The 11,755-nt window shown below is 39.9% G+C and overlaps 1 protein-coding gene across 1 annotated transcript in view; it reads left to right on the top strand.

Moving 5' to 3' along the window:
* STN1 (STN1, CST complex subunit) overlaps positions 1 to 11,755 on the top strand; it is a 30,878-nt gene that overhangs the window by 6,609 nt on the left and 12,514 nt on the right. Inside the window, exons 3-6 of the mRNA XM_009277843.2 lie at positions 3,664 to 3,735; positions 5,527 to 5,688; positions 6,999 to 7,110; positions 7,883 to 8,009. Of these exons, the coding sequence (XP_009276118.1) occupies positions 3,664 to 3,735; positions 5,527 to 5,688; positions 6,999 to 7,110; positions 7,883 to 8,009 (473 nt within the window). The remainder of the gene's footprint in view (positions 1 to 3,663; positions 3,736 to 5,526; positions 5,689 to 6,998; positions 7,111 to 7,882; positions 8,010 to 11,755) is intronic.

Genomic DNA, 11,755 nt, shown 5'->3' with positions numbered 1-11,755 from the left:
GGCAGCTTTCCAGCCACTCTTCCCCAAGCCTGTAGCGCTGCATGGGGTTGTTGTGGCTGAAGTGCAGGACCCGGCACTTGGCCTTGTTGAACCTCATACAGTTGGCCTCGGCCCATCGATCCAGCCTGTCCAGGTCCCTCTGCAGAGCCTTCCTACCCTCGAGCAGATCAACACTCCTGCCCAACTTGGTGTCACCTGCAAACTTACTGAGGGTGCACTCGATCCCCTCATCCAGATCATTGATAAAGATATTGAACAAGACCGGCCCCAAAACTGAGCCCTGGGGAACACCGCTCATGACCGGCCACCAACTGGATTTAACACCATTCACTTTAAGTAGCACAGGCTAAACAAGCACCTAAGTTAAGAGGCAGAGATGTAATTGATGATGTAACGAAGTGTTGAAACATAAATTGAATGTCAGCTATTATTCTTTTATTGCAATAGTATGCAAATGCAGTTATCACTGCATGAGAACAGAGGAAGACAGAATCAAAATGACCAAGGCAAAAACAATTCTATGGGCAAGGGTTTCCCACGCTGCTCTCGGCATTAGTTTGGATGTAAACTTGTTGGAAATGTTTCATTGGGGCAGAAAATGGAGGAATAGAAATAAAAAGAAACTGCAGAGTAGTGGAATTAAGGCCCTAGTGTTAGATCAGCTGACCTTTAACTACAGCTCTCAGTGAGCCTGGCTTCCTGCTGTCCTTTCACATCCAACTTCACTCTGTTCCAGCAGTTCCTGGTTTGAGCTTTCAGGCTACCTGCCAGGGTGCCCCTCCCCAGCCTGCCCTTCCTTTCAGGCAGGCTGACTCCACCAGAGTAAAATTGTAACTTCTTAGACAGTTTCCTGCTTGTAACTTCTTGCATCTCTCAGTTCAACAGACTCTGGTTGGTGAGTCACAGAGCAGGCGTTGCATCAGTTGGAGGGCTGCACACTGCTCAGTACTTGCTCACTTTCCATCTGCTTAAAAGTGGCTTACAAAGCAATTCCCCCTTTGTACTTTTTCTCTGATAGAGAACTGAAATTTCTTTGTATCACTGCCACTATCTTCCCCCCCTTATTTCCCGTCTGTCTACTTCAGAATATACACCACTCATTTTAAGAGAATCTTAGGTCCTCTCTGTGCTGGAAGACCATACAGCCAGAACTGATGACAAAATAATAATTGTAAAAGAGTGAATTGACTCTTTCTTGGCTTAAGAAAAAAAAAAAATTACATGCTGGGTAAAACCTGATTTGGACACTTTGATTTGATTGTTTATTGCTATTATTATGATCAATTAGGAGAAGGAAATCTAATTAAAGTGCAGCTTTGAACAACTTCATATTTTAGCTAATGTACCTTTCTGACCTCTTGGGGTTTTTTCCTTTCCTTTTTAACAAAACCAAACAATATGAGATGTGGTTTTCCTTATACTCCAGAACTGTTTTGAAAGGCTGAAAGGCACTTGCCTTAAAAACAAACAAAAAAATCTCACCGGGATCTCAGTAGGCTCTACAAGAACCATGCCCTTTTTGTTATAAAGAAATAAAAATGAACACAATTTTCTCATTTACCAGGTAGCTTTGAGAGTGCTACCCCTCAAATAGTTAATGTAAGAGTCAAAAACAAAACAAAAAACCCCAAACCAAAACAGAAAAAAAACCAAAAACCAGACCCACAAAAAACGAAACAAACAAAAGTTTAAACCCAAGGAAATGAGGAAGGGCGGCACAGGGAGTTCTCAAAAGCTTGTAGACCCCTTGAGTGCATTTAAAATAAGGTTATCATTTTCCTGTCTAATTAGAATACAATTGCAAGAGTTCTCATTCATCTGTGCTTCAGGAGTTATTTGTCTTTTTGCTCAGAGCTTTTATTTGTGAACTGGGAAAACTTTGTTTCAGAGCCTTGCTCTACTACCAGATTCTGTGTGGTCAGGAACAGGTCAATCTCTCCAGGACTCAGTTTTCAGCTGTTACATTGATGAGGAGGAGTCTGGCCTCCTAATCCTTCAGTCTTGTTTGTTTTGTTTCTAAGCCCTTCTTAGGAAGCATATCTGTCGCAGTTGGTGCAACAGCCAGTCACAAGCTGGAACACCTAGAAGCTGCAGTAATGTAATAGTGAAATGTCATCTGCCCTGTTTCTTATTGCCATTGCTGGCTTGCATGAATGGCTTGGCATGGTATATGGGGGCTCTGACTCTTACTAAAATAGTTGCTTTTTGTCTATACCAAGGAGAGAAAATGCTAACAGATCATTATCTATGCTCTGGTACAAAATTAAAGCTGCTGAAATAGCTGCAGACACAGCAGCTCAAAAGGGGGATAGCAATGAAATGAGCATACTTTTGGAATGGAATTTGGAATTGCCTGCATCTTATAAATGCTGTATGTTTGTTATTAGGAACGTGCAGCTAAACCACTGGGAAACAGGAAGGCAAGACAATGGTTTGAAATTGGACCCCCCAAATAGGGAGATTGTTTCAAAACATGTGAGACAATGCAAAGGCATTTTGCTTTGATGCTATGGTTCCCAGAGGAAACAACTGCAGGTACCAATCAGTACCTTCCTGGTAAACATTGTTGTTACTTTTGTAGTCATGGATCTGGTTTAAGGAGCAGAAGAAAATTGCAGATTCCAATCTGTAAAGAGTGGAAGCTCCATCTTGGAGATGGCTACATTCAAGGAGCAAGGTGCTTGGAACATTAGCTGGACTGGAAATGTGATCCTTGCTGTGGTTTGGCAGACATTTAGTGCCTTTTTATTTCGAAAGTGTTTGTTGGACATGGCATCTATATACAGTCTCTTGATCTGTAGAACAATTGATTCTTCTGATAGTTTTTTGCTTTTCTTTGGGTTTTGTCTTTTTCTGCTGTCCTTGACAGCGCAGTGCCTGGGGCAGAAATCACAAAACTTATTTTGATTAGGTACTAGCAAAACAGGAAAAGCTAGGGAGCTCCCGTGCTCAAGAGAAGGTGTTAAGCTTTTTCAGCAACGGAAGTGGCTTGCATGCCACCAGTACATATACTTTAAGTTGGGAATTCCTGTCCTAGAGCAGAACCACAAGCATGTGCTGTTCTCTGTCCTTCCTGGCTAGAGGAGCTGCCTTTCTGCTCTCTGGAACATCTTCTTGTATGGGAAAGGCCAGCAGATTTTCTGCACGATATTAGCATGGAAACCAGTGCAGCTGGAGGTAGCAGCACTCCAAGTCTATTCACATGATTGTACCCCGCAATGTTGAAGTGCTGTTTTCTCACTGTTACAGTAATGCTTCTGTGTTTTGTGCCTGGTTTCCTATTTTAATTTGTCTGGCTTCAGCCTTCAACACTGATTCTTCTTCTGACCTTGTCAATGATATTAAAACCCTTCAGTATTCAATATATGTACTGAAGCCTCATAATTTAAATTAGTTCTTGATCTTTTTTTGAGAATATACCTGTTACTTTGCTGACTATGCACATAAGCATGGTATCTGGTGCTGAGCTACTTCCACGACTGAAATGACTGTGGAGATTATTTCAGAGGTATAAGTAGGGTTGAGCACCCGCTTTCCCTTTCAGACTGGTTGGAATGAGATAACCTTGGCAGTCATCGCCCTACATATCTATGTATCTTCACTTCCTGGAATATCACTACCTGCTTTCTTACTCTGTAATTCTTGCAATTTTTTTTTTTACAGTGGATGATAGTACTGGAGTTATAAATTGTGTCTGCTGGAAAAATCGCATGGTAGCACAAACATCTTTATCAGGTAATTTATCAAATAAATAATTCCTCTTTTGACTGTACATTTTTGCTCATGTCTGTCTCAGGTAATTTAGTAAATAATCAAACTTGCAGAAGAGCAAATTCAACTCTTTTAATTTTAAACCATCACATCCTACAGCCTGGGCCACTTTGGGAGTTTTGTATTACTTTTTGTGTTGTGTCCAATGGTGATGCCAGTAAAACCACTACATTATGACCTGTCATGCCTTTCCCTTACCTGGGTAATACAGTATTTTAATTCTATACTGTGACATTGTTCAGAGAATCCTCTTCTTACAGTTCTTTTTGTGACTTCATCTAGTGAGGAACTAGGCTGGAAATCTGCCACATGCCACAGCATCTGTTTCCAAAGTCAATCCATTGACCAGCAACCTGGTCTACGTTCCCCACCCTTGTGATACAGTGGTTTCAGGGTTCATCTTCTCTTCTTTGTTTGCATTCATATTCTCCTCCTGCTTCTGCATATACTGTCAGTGATGAACTCGAAAGTAGCTTAAAACACAGAGGGAGGATGCTAGCAGTCTTTTATGATTTGGGAAAGTTCTAAATGTGCAGAAATTGTACATTTGAAATAAATCTATTATTGCACTTGGTAACAGAAGAACTCCCTAGTGTCTGGCTTTCTCTTTGCTTTTTCTCCCACCATTTCTCATAGACCAAAGTATGGAATACTTTCTACTTTGGACCTTCTTGAAAGCTCATGTAATAGATTGACAACCCTGATATGGAGCTGATCAAATCCTACTGAAATAAATGTTACTAGTGTCATCTGCCAGTGTTAGGGTTATATATGCACAGAATGGGGAAAGGAAAGCTGGTTGTAAAAGTTAAAAACTGATGTCTGTGGAACAAGCCCATGTATACAGACAGATAATTCATATTTATTTACATTTAACAATGATATGACAAGTGGTATAAATGATCCCAACTGGAATCTAGGAGACAGCTCTCTCTTTTAGAGAGGTGATGTTGTGGCACAGCTTTCCAAAAAAATAATGGGGACCCACAATCAAATCAGTTTTTTGGGGAACTTAAATTCATTAAAGAAATTGCATGAAATATTGCTTGAAATAGAATGAGGAGCCAGAATGCTTGTTTGAGCCTTTTGTTCTTATTTTACATGTACATCAGTAGTGCTTGAATAGACACTATGTTATTAATGGAAATTAATTCATTTGTACCTGCTAAAGAAAACAGCTTCTAGGGGGCACAGGAAACTTTCTTCCAGCCTTTTGTAATTGTGATCAGGGATACTTGGATCATTAATCAAGTTTTAAGTTATGGAGAATTTACTCTACTGCAAAGGTGTGTTACGTAAATGCGAAGTTCTGTCAAGTTGCATTCACCTCAGTGTAGACATCAAATTGCATCACATGAATACTTTGGCCCCACCTCAGATGACTCATTCTTCCTTTATGTAAAAAGTTCAACTGACCTTTTTTTTTCCCGTCTCATCCATCTTAGCATGACAAAATCAAAAAATGACAAAACCCATTTCAAATTAATGTCTCAATTTTGCAACCCATCTATGACATTTTCAGTGGTAAATCAGTATCTCCTCCCTCTTACACTTTCCCCAGGTGAACTATTTAAATAAATATAATACTGTAAACTAACTTTGACACCCCAAATTTTTGCTACCCAGGACACATGGTTCCTGGGACCTTACCCCTTTTTTAGTAATGACTCCTGTGATGCTTAGGTGTTTGGATGAATGCAAAAGGACAGTCCTCTTGGCCTTAATGCCTGATCTCCTTTCCCCTACTTCTTACAGGTCATCCAAGCACACCCAGCAGTCTTACTGTGCTTGAACAGATGAAGAAACTCCAAGAAATGGCAAGCCAGAAAATCAAGCTGGAGATCGGGGATATTATCAGGGTCAGAGGTCACATCCGAACCTACAGGCAACAAAGAGAAATTCAGGCTTCATGTTTTTGTGAGTGTTATGGATCTATATAGAACATATATATACACACATATATAACTTAATTGTCTGAATTTCTGAGAAGATCTAAGCTGTATGTAATTAATTGAATAAATTCCACTTTGTTTTCTGGCATCTCATTTTTCTAAAGAGATTTTTATCCGTATGTCTTTATTTCAGTTTTAGCAGTGTAAGGTTAGAAGACACACTACTTAATGTGTGGGATTAGATTGCCTGTAAATGAGGCATTCCTGGAAAATCTAGAAAAGATGACTAGCATGCATACAAGAATGCTATGCAGATACTGTGGTTGGGTATCTGTGAGAGTGACTTGCTCTTCGGTTTTCTTTGTGTTGAAGTAGAACAGCCAAAGCCCATGGGAAGGGAGTTGGTGACCTTTTTATGTCACGCTTCATCAAGAGCATTAGCTGCTTTGGACAAACGGTTGCCGTTTGTCACAGCCTGTATAATCCATTCCATAGGCAGACAGCAGCGTATGGGCACATTGTACCACTGAAGCCCGGGTTCTCCTAAGGTGTCTGGCTCAGCAGAATGACTGAGAAGTGTTCCTCGTCTTCAGTCACTTGGCCACAGATCTGCATGCAGGTGCTGCCCCTGCATCTGACAGCTCTTTGTGCAGCAGGGTTCTGCAGTCCACTGTTTACACCCTAGGAGCTTCCAGTTACATAATTTCTTCTCTCCTCCATGTCTGTGCTATTGTGTAAGAGTTGGTTTTCCCCAGTGAAACCTTCCAGAGACAATACTGAAATGATTCTTTTAGTGGGGGGAAGCCCATCTTTTTAAAAACCCTGTATAGCTCAGATAAAAAGTCTGTAGATTTTTCAGCTCTAGCTAAAATCTGAGAGGGGATTCAACCCTCCTTTCCAGGCAGAAGATTTATGAATATATAACCCATTCAAGGGCTCGTAATAATACCATTGTTTCATTAAAGGAGAGACACGCAATTCAAATAGCCTCTAAACTGCTTTCACTTTGGCCCAAATAAAGCTCCTTACTATGTGTTAACTTCATCTAATGGATAAAGACTGCTGAAAGGTAAAATAGCGATCATAAATTCCAGTTAAGTAAGTTGTCAGACAAAAGCATAATCTGCAGTGCACCACAACAGGTCATTTACCTCCTTGTAAACTGTAAAAGCAGGAGTGGCCTTTGTGGTTTTGTTTTTATAAAAACAACAGCAAACAAAATTTGCCAATTTAATACTGGCATGTGAAGCTCTGTTGTGCCACCTCAGGTATGCTTGCTTAAAAAATTGGTATGGCAGTTCTGGCCAAGTATGTGTGTTCTTTTTGCCGCTCCAGATAAAGTGGATGATCCTGTGTGTGATGTTCAGATTTCAAGAATGCTGGAGCTCCCCTGTCTCTATAGAGAAGTTTATGATAAACCTTTCCAAGGCCCCAAGGAGGGACAGAGGTAAATGCAGTATTCAGACTGGTCTCGGGGCAAAGTATGGGATTTTATTATTGTTTATTTGTTATTGTAATAACTGTGGAGAAAGACAGAACAGGGCCCCACTGTGATTTAGACTCTGTGCAAGCATACAGTAGCAGCCTGCTTTTCTCCCAAATAATTGATGATCCATGCAGATGAGATACCTGTCCATAATCTGAGAAAAGAAATATAATGCTGAACCAAACTGAATATTAGGAAGGTAGTAAAATACTGTGTACAGACCTCTTGCATCTAGTAAAGAAAGCTGGGGTTTGGAGCAAGATTTGGGGATGAGGTCAAGAGATTAGATGGAGGAGTGTCCTTGCCTGGTTGTGTTTTATGTGTAAGGATAAGGAGCTATTCCATTGAAAAGCCCTCAACTTCTGCTGCCTGTGTCATCGTCAAATCACAAATACATAACCTCAATAAACTGAGTCAAACACCCATTCCTATGTTCAGTTTAAGGGCAGCTGGATGTTTATTGGCAGGTCTGATGCATGTAGTGTGGTTTCAGAGATTGCAGATCTTAAAATCACAACACTGTTACAGCAAATGATTGAAGAGGAACAGTTGGATGTTTGTTGCCTATAAAAATGGTCTGTTTTAATTAAGGGTTTAAATTCAAATCCTTTAAGGACAGTGAAATAGCTTTTGACCTTTTAAAAGCAGTCTAGCAGGCTAACTTTAGGTAATTGTTCTAAAAATGCTAGTAGTATATTTCTTGCCTTTTGACATGTTCTCTCTATCCTTGTAGTGGCCTGGAGGGTCAGAATTTCTCAATCGATATGCTGCATGGGAAAGTGAAAGGCTTTCTATTAGAAAACAAAATTCAGACCTTTTACCAACAGGAGTTGGAAACAATTGATACTCTGGTGTCACTGGTTGGTGTGCATCTACCCAGTCCCAGCTGTCAGGAGGTGAGTGAATGTAACTGTTTTAAGTTTTTAGTGGGGGGGAAATAATACCATGTACTTTTTTTAGGCATAAACAACTAGATAAGAGACTGGTGCCTTCAGAGGATTCAAAAACCACAAGTGCTTTAACTTTATGCATGAATTATTTACAGAGCTTGAGGAAACCTTGTCACTTGAGACATATAAAACTGGACTGAAGAAAGCCATATGAGAAAATTCTGTTGTTAAGGTAATCTTGTATTAGGGCTGCGTAACCTTACAGTCTGCAACAGGCACTAACTTATCTAGATCTGTAAATAGTGGCAGTATCATAAAAGGAGATCCCTTTAAGGTGCTTGAGCTGTTTGGGACAGATGTTTGAGATCCTGAATTTGATCAGGAGAAGGGAGCACAAAGTCTTTGTCTTGTTTCTCATTTGAAGCTCAATATATTAATAGAGATGTAGCTTTCAAAAGGAGGTTATAATGAGTGGATGAACAGTGCTCCCTGCTATATGTTTCTCTTGTTGGAAATCTCTAGTTGTGAAAGGCCATGATTGAAAGGATCAGAAGGTGGGATTTAATTGAAATCAGTTTACATGCAGTTGCGTGTAACCAAGCTGTTAACAAACTTTCCAGTGCAATAGTATGCTCTTGGTCAACTGCAGAATGGGAAATAGAACAAAAAACATTTTGTAAGATGGCTTTATTACTCTGTGTTATTTGGATAAATTACAAAGCAGATTCTCAGCTGGTGTGAAGTGGTAAATTTCTGCAACAGTAACAGAGTTATGGCTTTTACCATGTTACCAATGGCAACTGAAACTTAAACCTGGAGCATTGTGACTCACTTGTTTACTTTTTGGTTTTCTGTAGAGAAATGAATCCATGGCAGTCATTTTCACTGCCTGATTCTGATGTGCACTGTAAAGTTAAGTGCTATGTTATGTTAACATCTGATGTTTGTTTAATTCTTTAAAAAAACAAACAACACAAAAAACAGTCCCTTGTAGATGAGGTCAAATAATAACGAAAAGTAGCTCTATTCTTGTTGGCCTCATTGAACTGCTTCTGATAGCTGCTTCTTGATAGCTGTTTCTTTTTTGTTTTGTTTTGTTTGCTTTAAAGCAAGCATTGATATAAACAATAACAGGAGCTACTCTCATTTTTGACAGAAAAGTTTGATACTAGAATATCCAACATGGGACAGGGTATTTTTTCTAAACTATCTGGAACAGTATCAAAAGTTCCCAAACACTTTACATTAAAGGAAGTAGTGGTCATTGTGACTAATACTGGAAACTTCCATTTTTGAAGTTTCAGTATTTATAGAACGATCAAGATGAATAACTTGCAAAGCCATTTAAAGTAGGAACTGGTGCAGAACAAACATAGAAAGGCACAAAAAAACCCAACCAAAAAAACCAAACCAACAAAAACAATGTAGCATCAGTGTTGTTAGCAGTCATGGGGAGCTATCATAATAATTAATAGTTGCTCCTGACCCTGATGCAAGGGTGTGAGTATATGTCCCAGGAATTTGGGCACACAGATGCTTATTTAGAAATTGCAGTTCTCCCTGTTGCCCTTTGGTATTAATTCCTTGCAAAGAGGCTTATATATCTTTGCATAAGAAAGGACCTGCAGTTGTCAAGTGACCTGAATGCCTTAAGAGGAGCACCTAGTAATGCTCTGGAAATGCATTTCGTTGTTCCTCTGCTCTGCCTCTTGAAGGTGTCACTTCTCGTAATTGGCAAAGAGTCAAGTACCCAGTTTGATCCACAAAAATAAGTGTAATAGATCTGATTTCTGTCCCTCTTCCTTTCTTTTCCCCTCTGTTGTCTTCTGTTTTGCATCGCCCTCAAACCAAAAGGATAAAGGGTGCTGCTAATGTGGAACAATGTTATTTCATGCCTATTTGGCAAGGCAGGAGCTAGATGAGTGGACCAAACTAATTAGACCACACCACAATATACACACATGTTCAGTTCTTGCACTTTTCCTGGATGTGAAAGGATGAGTTATTTGTATGTATAACTTTTTTTTTTTTAACCCTGATTCCAGTGTTCTAGAGTACAGTTGCTGTGAAATGCTCTTCTTGCCTCTCTTCCTTTCCCTGTGATCCTAGGAGATGTGGTGCACCCCCTTCATCTCCTTCCCAACTTTTAAAGTACTTGCACAGTGTTCATCATAGCGGGAGGGTATCTCTCCATGGAATATTTTCTCCAGGGAGGTGGTGAGCTGCTATGGAGTCACTGGCAGTGGAGCAGAGCAGGGGGTGAAGATGGAAGGAGGTAGCTGGGATAGCTTGAGGTAGGCAGCATCTCTCTTCCTTTTCAGCGTTACTGTACCTGAGCCCTGTCCACATCTCGTACATGCCCTGCAATGCCGAGTTCCAGTCCCAATGGCTCCTCAGCAGTGCAGTCTTCTGGCTCTCCAGAATAAATTTCCCTCTAGCAGATGCACACGGCAGAATTCAAATCATGTCCTCTGCTCAGACATATACTAGGGAACATTTAATTTTATAGTCTACAGAGGATGGGTAAGAGAATTGGAAGGCTTGGTGTTTTTAAAAATAATTAAAAATTAACAAATCTGTTACAACTTTTAAACCAGTGGAGCTTTATTTCACATAACCAGTGCCCCCTCTATCCCTAAGCTGTAGTCTTTCCCTTATCCCTTAAAACAAATGACTTTTCAGACTGGAGGGGTGAGTACCACAAGGAAGACTACAAGCAAAAAACAGAAAAAGTAACCGTGTGCTTAGGGAACCTAAAGAGCGTACTTGCTGGACTTAGGCAATTATGTTTGGCAAATGGACAAGCCTTCAGTTCCTTTTTTTAAAGAAAACTACGTGTGAACTTGATCCATCCAGTTTCTCAACTGGATTAAATATGACTTGCAACCAGCCAGTCTTGATTAACCATTTTTATGCACTTCTTCAATGCATAAGCTATAGTGTGTGCTATTTTAATATTACCATTCCAGTTTGTGTATGTCACTAGCTTGGACACATAACTTGGGTTGTGCATTCCAGACTCTGCTGTTTGTACTTCTCTTGATTTGAATATTATCTCAAGGTCAGCAATGACAAGTAGTTGAAGCAGGGAGTTTTACAGTGGTGTTCATACTTACTGTATATACCCTGTACATTGTACTGTAGGTATAACATAGTGCATTATACATTCTTGATGCTATGTGCTTCTCTTCCTGCCTTTTGAGGAAGCTTCACTGCTACTTTAAACATGTATATTGCAAAGCTTATTATAGGGCTTCAGGACTGACATGTCCAGAATCACTATTACTAAAATTGTCACCTGTCTAAGCCAAGGATTAAACATTGCATGAGAGATTGTAAAGGGCAATTTCATGAGTAGAATCACGTGTGTGGTTATACCAGGAAACTTTAACACCGTCAGGGTGTGTTGTGATTCATAATGAGCCAAAGGTTACATACTTTCAGCGTTTTGAACAGACTGACTAATTCCTGTGTCACTTAATTCTTTGACCTGTTATTGATTGTACAGAGAGTTTATCTTGTTTTAAAGATCTGAGAATAACTGGTTGTACGGCACCAGCCCACTAAGCTGTGTGAGATCCATCAGGTGGAATATATTGATTAAAATAGCAGTTTAATTCTGGAGACATGGATTCTTCTGTTGGCTTTGCTACGGAGTCCTTGCCTAGTCTTGGAAGGGAGGGTAGTGATGGTAAAATTGTTATTTAATAGCTGCT

The sequence above is a fragment of the Aptenodytes forsteri genome, unplaced genomic scaffold (genome assembly GCF_000699145.1).
Source record: "Aptenodytes forsteri isolate BGI_AS27 unplaced genomic scaffold, ASM69914v1 Scaffold15, whole genome shotgun sequence".
Classification (NCBI taxonomy): Eukaryota; Metazoa; Chordata; class Aves; order Sphenisciformes; family Spheniscidae; genus Aptenodytes; species Aptenodytes forsteri.
The sequence above is the reverse complement of the archived record's forward strand: the minus strand, read 5'-3'. Positions and strand labels throughout refer to the sequence as shown.